The 18,620-nt window shown below is 44.0% G+C and overlaps 1 protein-coding gene across 1 annotated transcript in view; it reads left to right on the top strand.

The window, feature by feature from the left end:
• The first annotated feature begins 8,874 nt into the window (after nucleotides 1-8,874).
• SNX30 (sorting nexin family member 30) overlaps nucleotides 8,875-18,620 on the top strand; it is a 55,194-nt gene continuing 45,448 nt past the window's right edge. Inside the window, exon 1 of the mRNA XM_059492930.1 lies at nucleotides 8,875-9,086. Within this exon, the coding sequence (XP_059348913.1) occupies nucleotides 8,925-9,086 (162 nt within the window). The 5' untranslated portion in view covers nucleotides 8,875-8,924. The remainder of the gene's footprint in view (nucleotides 9,087-18,620) is intronic.

Here is an 18,620-nt window from a genome sequence, read left to right as displayed (position 1 = left end):
ATGTTCAGGTTTTGATGGTGTATGTAACAGGCACTTCTGAGAAAATGACCCTTACAGCAAGGGTGATACTGGATCTAGTAGTCAAACCTGCATGCTGCAGGGGATTTAGTTTCTGCTTTCTCTTTCATCAAATGCTAGAAGTCCATAACCTCCTCACTCTTCAGGCCTAAAGTGGAAAAAGAGCTTATTAAAAACTGTTGATTTAGTTACAATTGAATTACTTATATTGCTAAGAACACACACAGGGTGTATACAGTGTGAAATGTCACCCTAATTCATTAGCTTGGACAACCACATATATACAGAAATATTGAAGGCAATTAACAATTTCTAAAGATGTGCTGCAGCCAGCTTTACTATCTTAAAGAAAAATAAATTACATATTTGTGAGTGTACAGAATACATAAAAATCTTGTTAGTGTCTATAATAATGGAGCCATTTGTCTTAAAATAGAGTGCCTTACTTATTATACACAGGGATTCTATGAGATAGGCAACAATCTACTGACCAAGCATGCTGTTCTTCCATTTGTATTTTTCAGATGCACACAGTGTTTGACATTTGTAAAACTGAACAAATTTGTGTCTGAAAACTTGTAATGTCCAGATGTAGAATTTAGTTACCTGGATTGTTTGCCTGGTAAAAGCAGTGTGTGTTTGTGTGTGTGTGTGTTTGTGTAGAGGTGTGTGTGTGCCTGTACTCAAACCAGCAGACAATCTCAGGGAGTTTTCTGTTTGCTTTAAAGCCCTGTTGATTAATACTGTGGGAAGCAAACATTGCTGCCATTCCCACCTATTTGTATTTATGTCAACTGTTCTCTTTGCATGAGCAGCTGACTGAGCACCTGCCCTCCTGATTCTGTTTTGGTATTGTTTTTTGTTTTGTTTCATTTTGTTATTTCTCATTCTGCCTTTGGAAATGTAGTATGTGCTAATTTTTTTTCCCTTTTAGTTGTCCCTTGGATGATTTGCCGACCGTTTTATCTAGACACCTCGCTTGCAGGCGTTAACTGCTGAGGAGCAGAGTGAATGAAGAGCAGCACAGCATGCTAAATAATAATCCTACCTAATAATAATCCTACAAACTAATAATCCTACCTGGTGGAATTCTCTGTGAAGTCATTCCAGGACTGGGGATGTAAGTGATTCTGAAATATGCAGTTTGAGGCAGACAGGTCTGCCTGCTGTGCTTCTCTTTACACAGCTAACCCTGGCAAGAAGAATTAATTAGGACAGTGGTCCTTGTTTGGGGATCAAGAAAGGAAGATAGAGAAGGAAGAACAGCAGGGCAAGGAGGAAGAGTCATCAGCAAGAAAACTCAGGTGAAGAAGAGCTGGAACTTGTTAATTCTACATTTCTGTACAAGTGTGGTGAATGTTGATCATAGCAGTAGCTTCCAGCATCTCTACGAAAACATGATCATATCTCAAGTCAAATGATCCCTTGCCTTTGGGAGGAGTTTCACATCCATATATTATCAATTAATTTCTCCTTGGGTGGTAGAAACAGGAAGAAGTGTAACCCTTTAAAGGAATGGTGTCTAATCTCCAATGTGTCAGAATACTTTTGCCTGAAACAACTTCTTGTTCAGTATAAGCAAATAAAAAAAGCAAAATGAAGCATTTATAGCATGTCTTTTGGAAACCCACTACAAAATCTTCACTTTAAAAGGAGGCCGTTCTTGAACACTACCTCACAAATCTTGCCATGCTCTTCCTTCAGGCATTAAATGCTGTTTTTCAGGTGAGCTGTTCTCATCTTCTTGGAGTAGCGGGAGCTGTGTATCCCATTATATAAACAAAAGCTGTGTTAAATTGAATGTAGTTCTGAATGAATATAAACTGCAACATGAAAATGTGGTGGGACAACTCACATAACTGAAGTGCTGCACTGGATGGCTACAAACTCTTAAACAGAGACAGGAAAGGGGGAGGAGGTGGAGGGGTGGCCCTTTATATTAGGGAGGCTTTTGATGCCATGGGTATTGAAACTAATCATGATGAAGCTGAATGCCTGTGGGTAAGAATTAAGGGAAGGCCAACAAGGCTGACATCCTACTGGGAGCCTGTTATCGTCCACCCAACCAGGAGGAAGAGGTGGACAACTTATTCTCTAAGCAGATGGAGAATGTGTCAGGATCACAGCCCTTGTTCTTGTAGGTGACTTCAACCTACCAGACATCTGCTGGGAACTTAATACAGCAGAACAGAGACAGTCCAGGAAGTTCTTAGAGTGTGTAGAGGATAACTTTTGTCACAGCTGGTGAGGGAGCCCACCAGGGGAGGGACTATGTTAGACCTGCTGTTTGCAAATAGAGATGGGCTGGTGGGAGATGTGGTGCTTGGAGGCTGCTTGGGGCAGAGTGATCATGAAATTACACAGTTCTCGATATTTGGTGAAATGAATACCAATAAGACTTTTACGTTGGACTTCTGAAGGGCAGACTTTGGCCTATTTGGAGACTTAGAGAGTTCCTTGGGAAGCAGCCCTTAAAAACAAGGGAGTCCAGGAAAGGTGGGTGTGCTTCAAAACAGAGATCCTGAGGGCACAGGAACAGACTGTCCCTGTGTGCCGAAAGATGAGTCAGCGAGGCAAACATCCAGTCTGGATGGGCAATGAGGTTTTGAAGGAATTTAGGAATAAAAAGAGGATGTATCATCTTTGGAAGGAGGGTCAAGTCCCTCAGGAAGTATTTAAGGGGCTTGCTAGGGCATCTAGGAAAAAAATTAGAGAGGCCAAACTCAGTTTGAACTTAATTTGGCAACTTTTGTAAGGGATAATAAAAAATGTTTTTACAATATTAATATCAAAAGGAAGGGTAAGACCAACCTTTATTCTCTACTGGATGTGGGAGGGAACTTAGTAAGTGCAGATGAGGAGAAGGTGGAAGTGCTTAATGCCTTCTTTGCCTCAGTCTTTAGTGGGAAGATGGTTTGTCCTGAGGACAGCTGTGCTCCTGGGCTGGTAGATGGTGTCAGGGAACAGAATGGTCCCCCCATTATCCAAGAGAAGGCAGTCAGAGAACTTCTGAGACGCTTGCATATTCATAAACCTATGGGCCCAGATGGGATCCACCCCAGGGTGATGAGAGAGCTGGCAGATGAGCTTCTGAAGACACTCTCCATCATTTACCAACAGTCCTGGCTCACTGGGGAGGTTCCAGATGACTGGAAGCTGGCCAATGTGATACCCATTCACAACAAGGGTGGGAAGGAGGATCCTGGTAATTATAGACCAGTCAGCCTGCCCTCAGTACCTGGCAATCACTATAGGCTGAGGTAGAATAGTGATTTACATGTTGGGTTGTTTTTCCCCCAAGTGAAAATAATATGTGCATGATGTGTCCTTGGGTTGAATCGAGATCTAGAATGCTGTTTTCATTTCCATGTGGCAGTGCTACTCATACATACCATCCTAAACACTCCCTTTCTCTATTTATTGTGTATGTCACAAAAAAAACTCTTCAAACAAATAAAATACATCTTGAAGAGTCTTTAAACATTTTAGATTGATTGGGGTTTCCATATCCAATTGTGTAAAGATACTGTATCCATAGTTATAGTCTTTCTCCTTGACTGGATTTTTGATTTTTCATTTTATGGCCATTTAGCACAGACTTCTGCTTTGTATGACAAGTGTCCTTTGTTCCCACAATCCTGTTTATGGCACCCCCACAAAACTTGACAGCTTTGAATGCTTTTGATATAGGAAAAGCTTATGCATTATCTTACAAGTGTGCATGAATTCACAGGTGTTGTGTGCTCATGACTCAAAACTGATCCTCTCACTGAGCACATGCATAGGATTTAACATGATGGAGTCAAAAGCCTGCCCTCTCCAATCTCTGCAGTACAAGACCTGAAGGTCTAGTAGCATATGGAAGGAAGGACCCTTTTTGAAAAGATAGCTGGATTTTTTGGGCTTTTTTAATATCTTCTGGAATGGTGTTGTTCTATTATAGATTTCCTGTGTGCCTATGTGCAGCCAGACACAAACATTATCTTTGCCAAGGGAGACCACAGTGGGGAAAAGACAAAGCAGTTGAGGAGAAGCTGTTGACAGCAGGGGGAAAAAATTTACTGCCCTTGACCTGTCAAACCAGCCAAACCTGCCAGTATCTCTGTGGCCTCAAGCCTACCTTATTGTTTGTACTGTCTGGAGTTATGCTATTGAGAATCCTAGAAATTAGTCTTTAAATAGAATACTTGATGAAAAGCAGGTGGGCTTTACATGTCTGGTCTAGTAAATAAATACAATGTGAACTTAGCCTCCTGATAGTCATTGTAAACCCTGTTGCCATTTTATGTCTCATCTGGACAAAAAGATAAAGATGCATTACAAAAAGAATGTTAAGAGACAACTGAGTCCTTCTCAGGCTCACACTGAGCAATTGAAAAGCCATCTGCCATTATAAAAACATCCTGGGTGGTATTACTGGTGTAGCTGGCACTCCAGATCAGAACAGGCACTATCCTTAAATTTGTAAATAGATTTTCCTGCACATCATCTGTGGATGCTTCCTCTCCCTGTTTGTCCTAGTAAACAATCTTAAGAGGTAGCCTGCAGGACTTTGATTTCAGTGATACTGAAACAGAACTATTTTTTCAGGAAAAAATATGTGAAACTGGTGACATTTTTCTTGAATTGGTGAGATTCTTGGTCCCCAAACTGACAATTTGACTTCTTCTCCAGTTAGTATTACATCTGTCTGTTTCATCCTGCTTCTGGGCTGAAATGATATAAACATAATAAACAGTTATGATTTTGCTAGGAGAGCATGCCAGTTTTTTCAAGTTAACTTGGGTTAAGATGTGGGCATTGAATAGCAGTCTCTTTTCAGCCTGCCACTGATTCTGGTTTTCACTGTGTATTTTATTCTGGTTGCATGTTTCATGTGCTGAATGGTTTTAGCTTGGTCGATGTTTAACAAAACGAAAATTATCAATGTAAACATCAAGGAAAATATTATGGTTGTAAAATTAAATCACCACAGTGGAGAAGGATATATAACCATGTTTTTAATCAGTCATCATTTCCTAGCAGAATTAAGACATTTGATTATTTCTCTGCTGGTATTATAAAAATAGACACCTTCCTCAGTTTTTGGTAGTACCTCTTGTGCCTGCTGTTGGAGCCAGATGACCACATGCTGACACATTTAGAAGTTCCAATTTGTGTGTAGAAAACAATCCTACAAGAAGTCAGTCACATAGCATATCTATTTTTTTCTGTTTCATTTAATGCACAATATATTTGGGGATCTTTATGATCCCTGTTCATATTGTGTGACTACGTCTAATCAAGGTACAGGAATTTGCTCCTAACTCTAATTTCACATTCAATGTTCTGTCTTCTTTTTGAAGTTCCAGTTCTTGAAATCAACTACATAGTATGCTCATCTTCTGTGTTAAAAAAATAGAAACAGGTTTCCCTTACAGCTGAAGAAGAACCTGCAAACCCACCCTTGACGGTGATATGCACTTGCAGAGAATATAGCAAAGGCGTGACAGTTATACAGATTTTTAAGGTTACACATTTAAAGTAAGTTTAATCTATTTTAAGGTATGATTTATGATTTTTGAACTCTTCTAATAGAACATAGAATAGTTTGGATCGGAAGGGACCTAAAAAATCATCCAGTTCCACCCCTCCTTGTCATAGGCAGGGAACCTCCCACTAGACCATGTCACTCAGAGCTCCATCCAGCTTGGTCTTTTTCTTGTTTCTTAGTATCATAGTTTGCATTTGCTACCTCAGATATGTATCACTGTTAAACCTAGATTGCTGTCTGTACAAATCTTTGCATATTTGGTACTCAAAATCGGAGGATGAGACACATCTGTCATTAGTCATTAAGACAGGGCTAGATTGCTTACACTGTCCATTTTTTGGGTTTTTAAAAAGCATATTATCATAAATTACATTTAAGTATTGATTTAATGTCAACAGTTAGCCAGCTTGACTTTATAGCTATATGGAGTTGGAATTCTGAAATTTAACATAACTTTCATAGCCAGAATTTAGGAATATACTTGATAATAATCATCAAGTTTGTATTTTTTTTGTGTAACAGCTCTTCCACTAATGTCTTCTGAACTTTTTCTAACCACATTTCAGGTTACTTGTACTCACAGGTGCACAAATATTCCTGAATTTTGCATACACTGATCCAGTTAATTATTTGAAAATGTTTCTAAGTATTCTATGTCAGATGAAATGTGTAAGGATGACATAGCAGAAACAGGTAACACAGATAATTAAAAAAAGAGGCATATATTGCCCTATCACAGGAAACTAGACCAGTAAGTGGAGCTTGGAACTTCATCCTTGTATACAGGCTATTGAGAGTCAGCTTACAAACCTCAGAAACCGAACTAATGACTTCTGTAGCAGCACTGAGTCTTTCAGGCTGGAAAGGATGTACGGAGGTCTCTGGTCCAATCTCTTCCTTGAAGGAGGGTCAGACGTGAGATCGCACCAGATTGTCTTAAGAATCTCCAAGGGTGGACTGCACAACCTCTCTCTGTAACCTGCTCTGACTCTTGACTTACCTTCAGGGGGAAAAAAGTTGCTCCTAATATCCATCAGGAATTTCCTGTTTCAGTTGATCTTTTGTCTCTTGCCCTCCTGCTATGGTCTGCTGTGGTAAGCCCACTTCTGTCTTTTCCACCCATTCCCTATGGGATACTGGAGGATGCAGTTAACTGCCCTTGCAGCTATCTGCCTCAGGCTCAAAAAGCCTCAGCCCTGCAGCTGCTTCTTGCAGATTATCACCAACCATCTCAGTGCCCCCCTCTGAACTTTGTCCAGTTTGCCAGCATCTTGTATAAAGGTCCCACAATTGAATATAGGATTTCTGATAAGGTCTAGTGAGTGCCAAGCAGAGTCTGATAAATCCTGCACTCAATCTACTGCTTGTGCTGCCTGCTGTTTGGGCAGTCTGGATACCACCAGTCTTCCTTGCTGCAAGAATACAGCCTCCTTATTCTCACCTCACAGCCCACTAAGCCAAGGTTTAATGAGTACAAAGAAGGTCATTTGTACTTGCACAGTGCTAGGATGGCCCCAGGTTTCCAAGCGTTAGAAGGTATTGGTGTTCCTGACCAGGCTTCCTTTGGAAAAGGACTGAGTTGGAAACACAGCTGGGTGAGAATGCCTAAGGGAAAAGAGAGAAAGAGCTCTCAGTAAGTCATAAACCTTTGAGATACAGGCTGTCACAAAACTGAAGGGAACCAATTCATGAAAGTGTGGCAGATACACAAACCTGCCTGCTCCTTTATCACAATAGTTTCCACTTAAGATTTGGATAGTCTAAAAGAAAGTTGGGATGCATGTATCTAAGCTGACTAATATGTATTGCTTCCTTTTTCTGATAGATAAATAGGTTGTTGTTTCTGAAGTGTAATGAAGAAGGGATATTTCACAGCCACTTTCTCACTGGGGCCTGGCACTTGGACTTTTGATGTCTGCTGAAGTTCAAACATTATGTAATATTAAGTAGTTATTTATAGTAAGGATTGATTTTTTCCCTGTATTTTTTCCCTGTGATACACAATATTTCTTTTTGTAATTACAGTCCACAGTGTTGTGCCCTCATTCTCATCCTGCTGTGTGGCACCTCACAGTGACATATGTAAAACTTTAGGTAGTAATGCTGCCCTGTTGTGGTTTGTACTCCCCAGGAAAAGTTGAACACAAATGAAATGTTTACAGCATCCAAGTCTTATCTGGTCTCATACGTGTATGTTTATCCTCATATATCTATCTGTAGCTGGAAGAGATTGTGACAGTCTTATAGTGATCCATCACTTTCCCCAGTAGCATGTTACTGTATAATGTCTAATTAGTGCTGAGCAAATTATTAGCAAAAGTAATCTATCCACCAGATTTAGCTTCTTTACCTGCTCAGGAAACATCTTAGACCAGGACTATGATTTTCCACCTATTTATTGGTTATTCTACCAACATGAACACTTTTTCCATGCTGTAAAATGTGGATAGATCACATGAATTTTTGTAATGGATACATGCTTTTAGATGGATTTGCATGAATTGCTTCCAAAGGTCTTGATATATCTTTCACCTCATTTCAGCATGATCAAACATTGTACAACAATGGGAGATCTCTCAACGTGAGATCTCTGCGGCAAAAGTAGACAGATGGCATCAGTGAAAGGATGTTTCTATGCAAGCCTTTCGTGCAAGACATCTCTCAGTGTATCTGGTGTATCCGGTGCACTCCTACCGTGAGGGAGTCCCGGAGGCGGGGCCTTGACCCTCCTGAGCCCGCCTAGGCTCGGTCCTGAACCGCAACAAATTTCCCTTCCAACATGAGCGTAATTTGAGGTCGGCGAACCTGGAAAAGTCGAGGAGCAGGATTGCTTTTCTGACACTTAACCCGCCGTTCGACAGCGTGCGGCGACACCGCCGCACTCCGGGGTCACCGTCGGGGCTGCTCGGTGGCGCGGTGCCTCCCCCGGCTCGGCTCGGCTCGGCTCGGCTCGGCCCGGCCCGGCCCGGCCCGGCCCGGCCCACCAGGGGCTCCACCAGAGCCGCTGCCTCCCCCGGCCTGCCCGGGGCTCCACGAATCCTGATGCCTGCCGCAGGCGCCCCTCCGCCCGGCCCCGCCCCGCTGCGCTGGCTGTCCGCCGGGGGCGGTGCCTGTGTCCCCGCCGCCGCGCCGGGCCGGGCGGGCGGGGCAGCAGGTGGTGCGGATGTCGCTTTAGAAAGGGGCGGGCGGCGGCGCAGGCGGATGCTGCGCTCGCTCCTCCTCCTCCGTCGTCGCCGCAGCCGCCGCCTCCCGCGCCTCCTCGTATCGCGGCGGTGGCGGGCAGGCTCCGGCCGCGGCCCCGCAGCTTCTCGCCGAGGCGGCGCGGCCTCCGCTCCCTCCTTCCTTGCCTCGGTCGCTGCCCGGCCCCGGTGCAATGTCGGGCGGCGCGGCGAGCGTCCCTAAGCCCCTCCCGTCCTCCGGGCCCAAGTCGCTGCGGGAGATGCCGCATCCCCTGGCCACGTCCAGCAGCGAGGAGATGGGGCCGGCGCTCACCCCTAGCCCCGACCTGCTCCTGCCCCGCAGCATCGCCGACAAGGTATGTCCCGGGGGAAGGAGTTGCGGCATTTGAGGGGGCCTCTGGTGTTGAAGTAGAGCGGGGAGGGCTCTGTGTGTTTGTTTCCCTGACACATCCCTTTTCCCGGCTTCGTCTCGCCGTGGGGAGATAAAGCCCTGGGCGCTGTTGACATCCATTGCACGAGCACAGAGCAGCTCCGGGGGGAGAAGACATCGTGTCCCTTGCTGCGGGGAACCGTCTGGGACACTAGTAGTCGCGCTGTGGGTTGCGAGAGGCAGGATTTTATTTACTATATTTCCTGTGGCTCATACTCTACAGATCGGTGTAAATTTTTCAGGCATTTCTGCAGCTCCTTTGCCGTCTCCTTCCTGTAGTCCTCACGGGGAAGGCTTTGAGCTGGCATGGTTTCCTTATCATCAGCTTGTTTGTGGTTGTCCTTTCCAGGCTGAATTCCTGCTCACTTCTTCCCAGCACTAGTACCAACACAGTGTTCTGCAGGAGTATCTGTGTTTGTTTTCCCTTCTCTAGCTCTGGCATATGTTCACAGGACATTAGCGAACTCTGTGAAGTGCCTTCCTCTTGGTAATAATTCGGTAGTGGCAGTACAGCGCTGCTGATACATTAACTACCCTTGCAAGGACTTGTATCCCTGTAGACAAGTCTTCCTGAAATTTTTAAGGTAGGATTTCCTGAGAGCAAGTACTGCAAAGGATGATGTGGGTTTAAAAGCAGTTCTGGCACAGGTGGTTCGTGCATACAAGGTTTCACTGAGTTGGTGGTGGCAAAAAGTTCTTCTTCTATGGCTGTTGTCCTGGGGAATATGGAGCTGCTTCTGGGTAGGCTGGATCCCTTAGGCTCCAAAAGCCTTGAGGCTGTCAGCAGTATCTAGCCCAGTACCCTCCCATGCTACAGGAAAGTAAGTCAAGGTAGCCTGGCCTCTTCAGTATTTCACCATCTGCTGTGTGCAGCTGTGATGTAGGGATTCAGCACTTCTTCCTGCCCATGTAAGGAGTCCTATTCTTGAACATTTGCCCACTGTTACTCTAGTGAGAAGCAAGGTTTACCTTCTCTTCAAGAACTTAGGCCTTCATCTAACAAATGAATCAATTTATGACCTGCGGAGAAAAGGGTGACCAAGGCAGGGGTAGAAATTGGAGGGGGTTTTGTCTGTGATAGATGGTTTAATGATCTAACTAGGTTGATGTCTGGCAAACCTGTAGCAATAGAAATTGGCAGCTGCATTCACAAGTCTTGCCAGCTGAGAAGCTGCTGCTGTTGGCACAGTCCATCCACATTGCTGTATAACTGGTGAGAAGCAGTGTTATAAGGAGTATCTTTCACCCTATAATGTCTTTCCTTAGCTGTATTAAAGAACTTCTTTGCTTTGGAGTGCAAGCAAGCTTCTCTCTGCTTTACTGCTTTGAGGTTTTGAAAAGTGTGTTGGTATTCCTGACAACCTGGGAGCAGAAATAACTCTAGCTTTAGGCTTTGGTCAGCTAACTTCTCATAAGTGAGAAAGTTCTTGCCCAGTTTTTCCATCAGCAATAGAAATGAAATCCACCTTCCTATACCCTGCATGTAGTACCATTTCGTTCTAGGCACTTGGCAGCATAGAAATACTCTAAAAGGCCGAGCAAAATTGTCTGTGGTACGTGATGTTTAGACTTGAGTGCAGTTCTGTGCTTGACTTGGAAATGACACTAGGCTATGATCCTTGCAGAATAAAAGCATATCTAGTAGGAAGAGAATATGGTATTTTTTTTCCTTCTAGCTGCATTAGCAGAAAAAGCCGTATGTCTTATCCTGTTGATGGAAGGAGATCAACAGCTTTGCTGTGTATAGGATATCCCTTCTTCAGCTTAATATTTCACACACTGGCAAGAAAAAAAATGTAGTAACTTCTTTCCCATCTCAGAAAAAAAGAAGAGTAAACAGGTGTTCCAACTTTAAGGCAATGCCTGCACTGTGTATTAAGTAGTATAGAGAGGGAGTAGGATAAGTGGAGGTAAGCAGATAAAACCGTTTTTTGGGTGGTTAGTGTGTCTCAGTCTCAGAATCGTGGAATAGTCTGAGTTGGAAGGGAGCTCAAAGATGACCTAGTCTAACCTCTGTGCTGTGGACAGGGACACCTCACTACATCAGATTGCTCAGAGCTCCATCCAGTATGGCCTTGGACACTTCCAGTGTTAATCTTAAAAATCTTAATCTCCGATGATGGATTATTGTCTTTTAAGAGACTGGCTCATTAATCAACAAATAGTGCTGAGTAACTTCAATAGCTGAGTAATAAAGGGAGGTCAGCATTCAAGTCTGATTTAGGCTTAAAGTTCTGCATTAGTTATTTATTGATACTTTACTAGAAGCTGTTCTAATCTTCTATCTGGTCTTTTTGGAGAATCTGGTGGAGATTGGTACTGCAGAAATTTTGGTCCATGTCTCCTGCCTCAAAGTGTCTTTGAGTCAGATTCTTTAAGAACAATATATTCAGACATGTACTAGGATATCATTTTAGGAAGAGGGCTAGTGAAAATAGGTAGCCCATCACCATGAAGTGGATAATTTGCTTTTTCTGGTTTCCTTGTGTTTCCTCTGAGCAAATGCTTCCTAAAATATGCTGCAAGCTTCAACGATCTAAGTATCTAAGTATCTAAGACTGAAATCCTCTGAGTGGAGAAAGTTCAAAAGTAGAGGGAGGTTTTCTGCCCAGAAAGGGCTTCAATTTTTATTGCCACTGATGTATAGCGTAGAAGTGGCTGAACCTCTGCCATCACTGCTTTGTATTCTTTAAAGCATGCTTTTCTTACTTTTTTTTTAATCCATTGAGAAAGACCACCACTTTATCTAAACTGAGTCAGAGAAACCTGGAGGACAGGAACACATGCCTCTGTGTCTCCTTTTGGATTTTGATTCAAATATGGGAATAATGTAGTATTTCAAATCCTGTGTAACTTTAATGTCTCATAAACCTTAGGTCGCTGTTCAAGAACAGTGGCTAATGCTACTAGAGCAGTAGGTCATTGGAAAGGGAAGGAAAGTCTTTTGTGCTGTTTACTGAGGCCATCTAAGTAGACTAGTCTCAAGTTTTCTGAATCTTAGGAAGAGGGCTGCAGAACTTTTGTTATATGAAGTAGTGTCTTTATCCTGACTTATAATGGACAATAGTTTTAGAAACCAGGACACCTTGACTTTTGACAGTGTCTTATCTCTTAAATGAAAAGGACGTTTTAGGCAAGCACTTGACTTTTACAGTCGTGTTGCAGGAGACATGAAACACTTGAGTTGTAGATTCTTGTTTCTGAAGCATTGATATATGTCGTGGTTTGAGAGGAAGTGAGTTTTTTTGGGATGCTGTGGACAAACCAATAGGTGCTCAGATTTGAATATTCGCACCTGGTGTGGCCACTGGGGACATGGATATGCCTCTGAGAACACGGGGGTTAAAAGCAGAGAACTCCTAGGAAAACTTTCTCTTGGTTCCGGTCAGGGAAAGGTTCAGAGCTCTGCCCTGCCCGGCTGCTGCGGCTGGGCCGGGGGCGAAGCTGTGCGGCCGGGTGAGGTAGGCCTGGGCCTGGAGGGTGGAAGGGTGGAGGAGCTCCAGCAGGCACCGGGCAGCCACCCCCTCCCCAGGGGAGAGGGAGAGAGCGAGAGCCGATGTCTGTGCCTGGGCCACCTTGAGATTTGATAGCAGGGCCGGCCGAGAAGGAGAAGGGGAGGGATGCGGTGAGGAGAAGGTGCCCAGCAAGGCAGCCGTGGGAGTTCTGGACAGGCAGAGACTGAGATTTTTAACCCTTTTCTTGGATGATGGAAACCCTGCAAATGCTAATCCTGGAGCTGGATGAGAAGAGAGATAGAGATGAGATAAGAGGAAATGGGCCACGAGAGAAGTTGAGAAGAATCTTAGGTAGGAGGAGATGATGGAGTGGCCTTTGGCTGGACTTTTCTTGTATAGCCATGGACAGAACCATTTTTTTCCTGTGACACAGAGACTGCATTTAGGGGGAGGCAATGGCTCGGAGCCAAGGGAGTGCAGTGATGTTATGTGAAGGAGTGCGTAAACAGAGACAACGGGTGAGGAGGGTGGTTGGTGCCCTCGATCTTCAGTGGAGAAGATCTCTGTTCTTGAGACCCCTTGGCCCCAGGGGGTGAAATCTGGCGGGGACAGGTGTCCCAAAGGTGAGACTGTGCTCTTTTTGGAACTGGACAAAGCACCTTTAAAAGGAAAACCCTAGAAGCAGCTCTGGTCCATGTGCAGTGGTGAGAGCACTGGGCATGGAAGGAAAAGGTCACGATGGCAGATGTTCTCTGGGCAGTGCCACGAGCGACATGGAAACACACGAGGTTTCAACAGTGTTTGCTGGGGAAGCCTATGGCACAAGAGGGACTCCTCTCCTCTTGATGAACTGAGAATTGATTATCTAAAGGGTGGTGATGGACTGAGAGTTGGTGACTTGGGGGATGGATGTATTGGAAATTTGGTGGGGGGAGGAGGGGTTTTTGGAAGCTTTTCATTCTTTCTGTGTGTTTCTTTTTACATATTGTTGTAGGTTAATAAAGTTTTCTCTTCTTTATTCTTAAGTTGCAGCCTGTCTCGCTCTATTCCTGGTCACATCTCACAGCAGACACCAGGGAGAATGTATTTTCATGGGGGCACTGGCATTGTGCCAGCATCAAACCATGACAGTATATTGGCTGTGTGCTCCTGTAAAGATCTTTCTGTTCCCCTGAAATCTAATTGCTTAAAATACTGTCTTGATGCCTGAGCACCTTTGAGTGAGTGAGTGTCTTTGAGTTTATTCTCCCTTAACCCTTGCTAGCTTTCAGATAAGGAGACAGCTAAAGCTGAACCTGAGTGCTACCATGTTTCTTGTGTTGTGTGATTTTTTTCCTTTTATTTGGTTGGGGTTTTTTTAACATGATGTGGGAGGAGAAACATGCAGAAGAAAACAATTTCTCAAGTTGCATGGCAGGTTAGTTGTAGAATTAGTTGTAAAACTGAAGCCTTGCTGGTTTAGCTTTTGGAACACATAAAAGCTAATTAAGATCTGGTTTTTAGAGTAGATACACTGCTGAGGAGGGCAAGACATGTGGAAGTGCCTGAATTTCTCTCTGCCTTCTCTTTTTTAAAAAAGAAGGAAGTTCTGCTTGTGCATGTGCTCAAGTTTGTTACTTTCAATAGCAGGTCTGTTCTGTGCACCAGGACAGATGCTTTGACAATGAGGAGAAAAGGCAGTATTAACAGGTTACTGAGTTTAGAGCAGAGGTGAGGAGTACAGTATTTTGCTCCATGAAGACTTGGATTCAGGCCCTCTGAGGCTATGCAGATTTAGTAGGCTGCTGCTAAGATTTGGAAGTGCCAGGCTGTGCAGAGTTAGAAAGGAAGTGTTCTGTATGGCTTAGTTCCGCTGCTGTCTAGCTGTGGTCCCTCTAGACTTGTATAATCTAAGAGTATCTTCCTAACACGGTGGTGTTGGCTGTTCTTGCTGTGGTCTGCCTTGAGGCTGGCAGCTGTGTGCTGAGAGTCTTGATTCACATCACTGGTTTCTTGCCAAGAACTCCAAAAAATTTCATATCCCACCTGTCCTAGGACTCGGGCTCCCTTGTCGTTTTTCAGACATTTCTGACTGCTGCTACTGTACTTGTGGCCAGCTACCTGTAACTTTCTCAGCTTTTATTCTTGGAAGCTCTGCCTACCTTGTTTTTGCCTCAGTTAACTCTATACAGCTGATGGGAGCTTCAAGGCTGTTTTACAGGCAGTATATCAAGCAGATACCAGAGCTGATGTGGAATACCAGGCTTGTAGTGAATGCGTACCTTGAATTTGCTAGTTCATGGAGATGGATTCTAAAACTCCTAGTGCCAACTTCTGGTTACTAACTGAAAACTATTGTTTGCATGCTCCTCTGTTTCCAAATTACCACTCTGGTGAATTCCTGGACTTCTTATTAGCACCTTATCAAATATACTCCAGTGTTTGCTGGAGTGCTGTTACATAGCGCTTACTCTGAAAGGGAACCTGGCACTTCTCCAATTCCAAAAAATATACTGGGAGTTTGAAGCTCTACTTCCAGCCTCCTTGGTTGCTATTTTATGATTATTGCTCTTAACCTTATCCACCTACAGATGAAACCAGTTTGCAGTGTAATCTGAAAACTTAAAATAGATCTGCATGAGCTTCTACAAACTTCTTCATTCTCTGACTAGATGAGAACTTAGACTGGCACCATGTATTGTTCTTAAAGGAAGCTGGAGGTAAATTCTCAGTTTTGGGAGAGACTGAAGACTGTAGAAAGTCAAACTGAAGTTGGTGAACTTGGGAAACAGTGTCAGTATGGATGGATTGATCTCTGCTCCTATCTATGGGATGCAAAAATGACAGTCACAGGGAAGTTGAGGCTAGAAGCCACTTCTGCATATTGTCTTGTCCAACCTTTTGGCTCAGATAGGCCAGGCTGCCCAGGATGCTGTGAAGTTGTTTTTTGAACAGCTTTCTGGGCATCCTGTTCCTGCATCCTGTCACCCACAAAGTAAAATATCTTTTTCATGTGTAAGTGAAACCTCCAGTATTTATATTTTCACTAAAAAGAGTCTGTTACTTCCTTCTGTACACGGTTCCATCAAATATTTATCCTTACTGATAAGATTCCCTGAGCATTATTATCTCCAGGCTGTTTGCCTTCTTTGCCTTGAGGCTTGTTGTTGGCTCTTGGTCAACTTTTCCATTGGGGTCTGTGGGGTTTTTTTTTCATTCCCTGTACCAAACTGCTTTTTGGTCGATCAGCCTCCAGCACACACTGCTGCATGGGGTTGCTCCTGGCAGGTGCATGACTTTGCGTTTCCTCTTACCAAAATTTTTTAGGCATCCCACAGCCCATTTCTCTAGCCTGTTGTGGTCTTCGTCAATGACAGCACAGACATCTGATCAAGGATTCTATACAGTTGTGTACTTTCAGTACACCTGCTGAGGATGTACCCTGTTCCATCATTTAGGTCCTTAATGATTACAGTTGCCTTCCCGTTTAGAAATGGGAAAGGGTACTTTCATGGTATCTTGCACCAGAGGTGCTCTAGTACTGTTGTGAAACTCAGTGGTCTCTATGAAACAACTACAGCCAGTTTCTTGAATTAAACTTCTTTTTGAACAAGATGAAGGATTGCTAGCAAGTTAGAACAAACACTTGAATCAGCATAACTATTTTAGTACCATTACTTTTTCAATCACTCCTGGTAAAGCTAAACATAGCTTCTACTGTACAACAGTGTTATTACTTTGTGGTTCTTACTTCAGCTTAATGGAGGGAGGGGTGTATACTTTGAGGTTGAATTCAGTGTTGCACAGCTTTCATAATATTAATAATCAAAACAGGATTGCCTCATACATAATGAGATAGAGTATTGGAAACATATTCAGAGCATACATAGAGCAGCTTGGTTCTTCAGACAGGTTTCAGAAGGATGAGTGTTGGAGTAACTTGTCAGCCATGGTGGAAAAAGTTATGCTTGATGTTGAGAAGAAATCCTCAAACCTTAACTTACTCAAGTGCCTTAAATTTACCCAAGTAGCTGAATGTTCTCCAACTTTATTCATGGATAGAAAGGGATAACCACTTTGATAACGAATTTCTCTTTTTACCGTTGTATGGGGGCCTCCTCCTACTATAAGTGCCTCAGGAAGCATGTCCCTGTAATTAATGGTGGGAGGGGCAGAGGATAAAGAACAAAGGTTTGCCATTGACACACCTATCTGGGAGACCTCAGCTCTTAGATTTATGTGCAAATTGTTGTTCTGGTGTCTTCTAGCATAGTGGTGTATTCTTGTGGTATCTTAAACAGATGGTCTGGCTGTCACATGCTGCTCCAGCTCTGAGCTGGGAGACTGCTCTCTGTAAAGTAGGTCAGGAGACAAGGCAGACAGCTCTTTTGGTGCAGTGGACTTAGTGCCACTGCAAGAAAATCTACTTGCCACACCTGAAATGCATATTCAAGATTGTAAATTGCATGTGCTTTAAGTCTGCGAAAGACTTTTTATAAGTCAATTTTAAAATGTCATTTTATCTTGTGTATTCCTCAGAAATAACTTTGCTGAGGGTTGTTCTCTGCTGACCATGAGCAAGATCTTTCCTGTTGTAAGATATGTACTGTCTCTTTAAGTTGTGACTGAGTTGACTGCCTGAGCCTGGATTCTATGCATCTGAAATTTCCAAGGTCTTGTGGCTGGGAAAAACTGCTTGCATCATTAGGATGCAGTGGTGAAAAAAGGTCTGAATTACACCATGGCAGCTATAACTGTGAAGTAAAATCTGTGGAAAGTTACTCTTAATGAATTATTGAAAAACAAGAGGGAACAGTTTCTTTCCAGTTACTAAGAGCAATAACGGACTGCAAGGTAGTTACTAGCTACCAGTTGCTATCAGTTCAATTACCAGTTGAAGATGGAAATAAAACTCTAGTAAGCTGTAATTATTTTAATAAGTTATCATTTCCATTGCCAGTCCAACTTAAATGGCCTTCAAAAAGGGCAGGAAGGGAGACACAGAGGGAACTACTGACTACTCAGCCTCACCTCAGTCCCTGGAAGGGTGATGGAACAATGAATTTTGGTAGCCATCTTTATCCAGAGAGAATGAAAAGGTGATCAGAAGTAGTCAGCATGGATTCACTAAATCATGCTTGACCAACCTGATTGCTGGCTGTCAAGAAACAGCTACCTGTTGGATGAGCAGTGGATGTTGTCTTCAGAAAGGCTTCCAGCACTGTCTCTTAAAACCTCCTCATAGGGAAGCTCAGGGAGAGAGGACTGGATGAGTGGACAGAGAGGTGGATTGAGAGCTGGCTGAACAACATATCTCAGAGTTATAATCAATGGCACATACTCTATTTGGGGGCCTGTCCCTAATGGTGTCTCCCACCAACAGTGGGCCTAGTCTTGTTTAATTTACCCATCAATGACTTGGATGAAGGGCAGAGGCCTCCTCAGCAATTTCACTGACAACACAGAGCTGGGAGCAGTGGCCGATAGCCCAGAGGGCTGTGCAGCCCTTCAGAGGGACCTCAGCAGCCTGGAGAGATGGGCGCAGAGGAACCGTCTGAAATTCAGCCAAGGCAAGTGCAGGGTCCTGCAGCTGGGGAGGAACAACCCCAGGCACCAGCACAGCCTGGGGGTGACCTGCTGGGAAGCAGCTCTGTGGAGAAGGAGCTGGGGGTCCTGGTGGACAGCAAGCTCTCCATGAGGCAGCAGTGCCCTGGTGGCCAGGAAGGCCGGTGACATCCTGGGCTGCATCATGAAGAGCAGTGCCAGCAGGCTGAGGCAGGTGACCCTGCCCCTCTACTCAGCCCTGGAGAGGCCTCACCTGGAATGCTGTGTCCAGCTCTGGGCTCCTCAGTACAAGAGACACATGGAACTCTTCCAGCAGGTCTAGCAGAGGGCATCAAAGCAGATTAAGGGAATGGAGCATCTCTTAGTGAGGAAAGGCTGATGGACTTGGGGCTTTTCTTGAGAAGAGGCCACTGAGAGAATCTCATCAATGCTGATGAGTATCTGAAGGGAGGGTGTCAAGA

The sequence above is a fragment of the Ammospiza nelsoni genome, chromosome Z, assembly GCF_027579445.1.
Source record: "Ammospiza nelsoni isolate bAmmNel1 chromosome Z, bAmmNel1.pri, whole genome shotgun sequence".
NCBI lineage: Eukaryota > Metazoa > Chordata > Aves > Passeriformes > Passerellidae > Ammospiza > Ammospiza nelsoni.
Note: the sequence above shows the minus strand (reverse complement) of the source record. Positions and strands in the feature narration are given on the sequence as shown.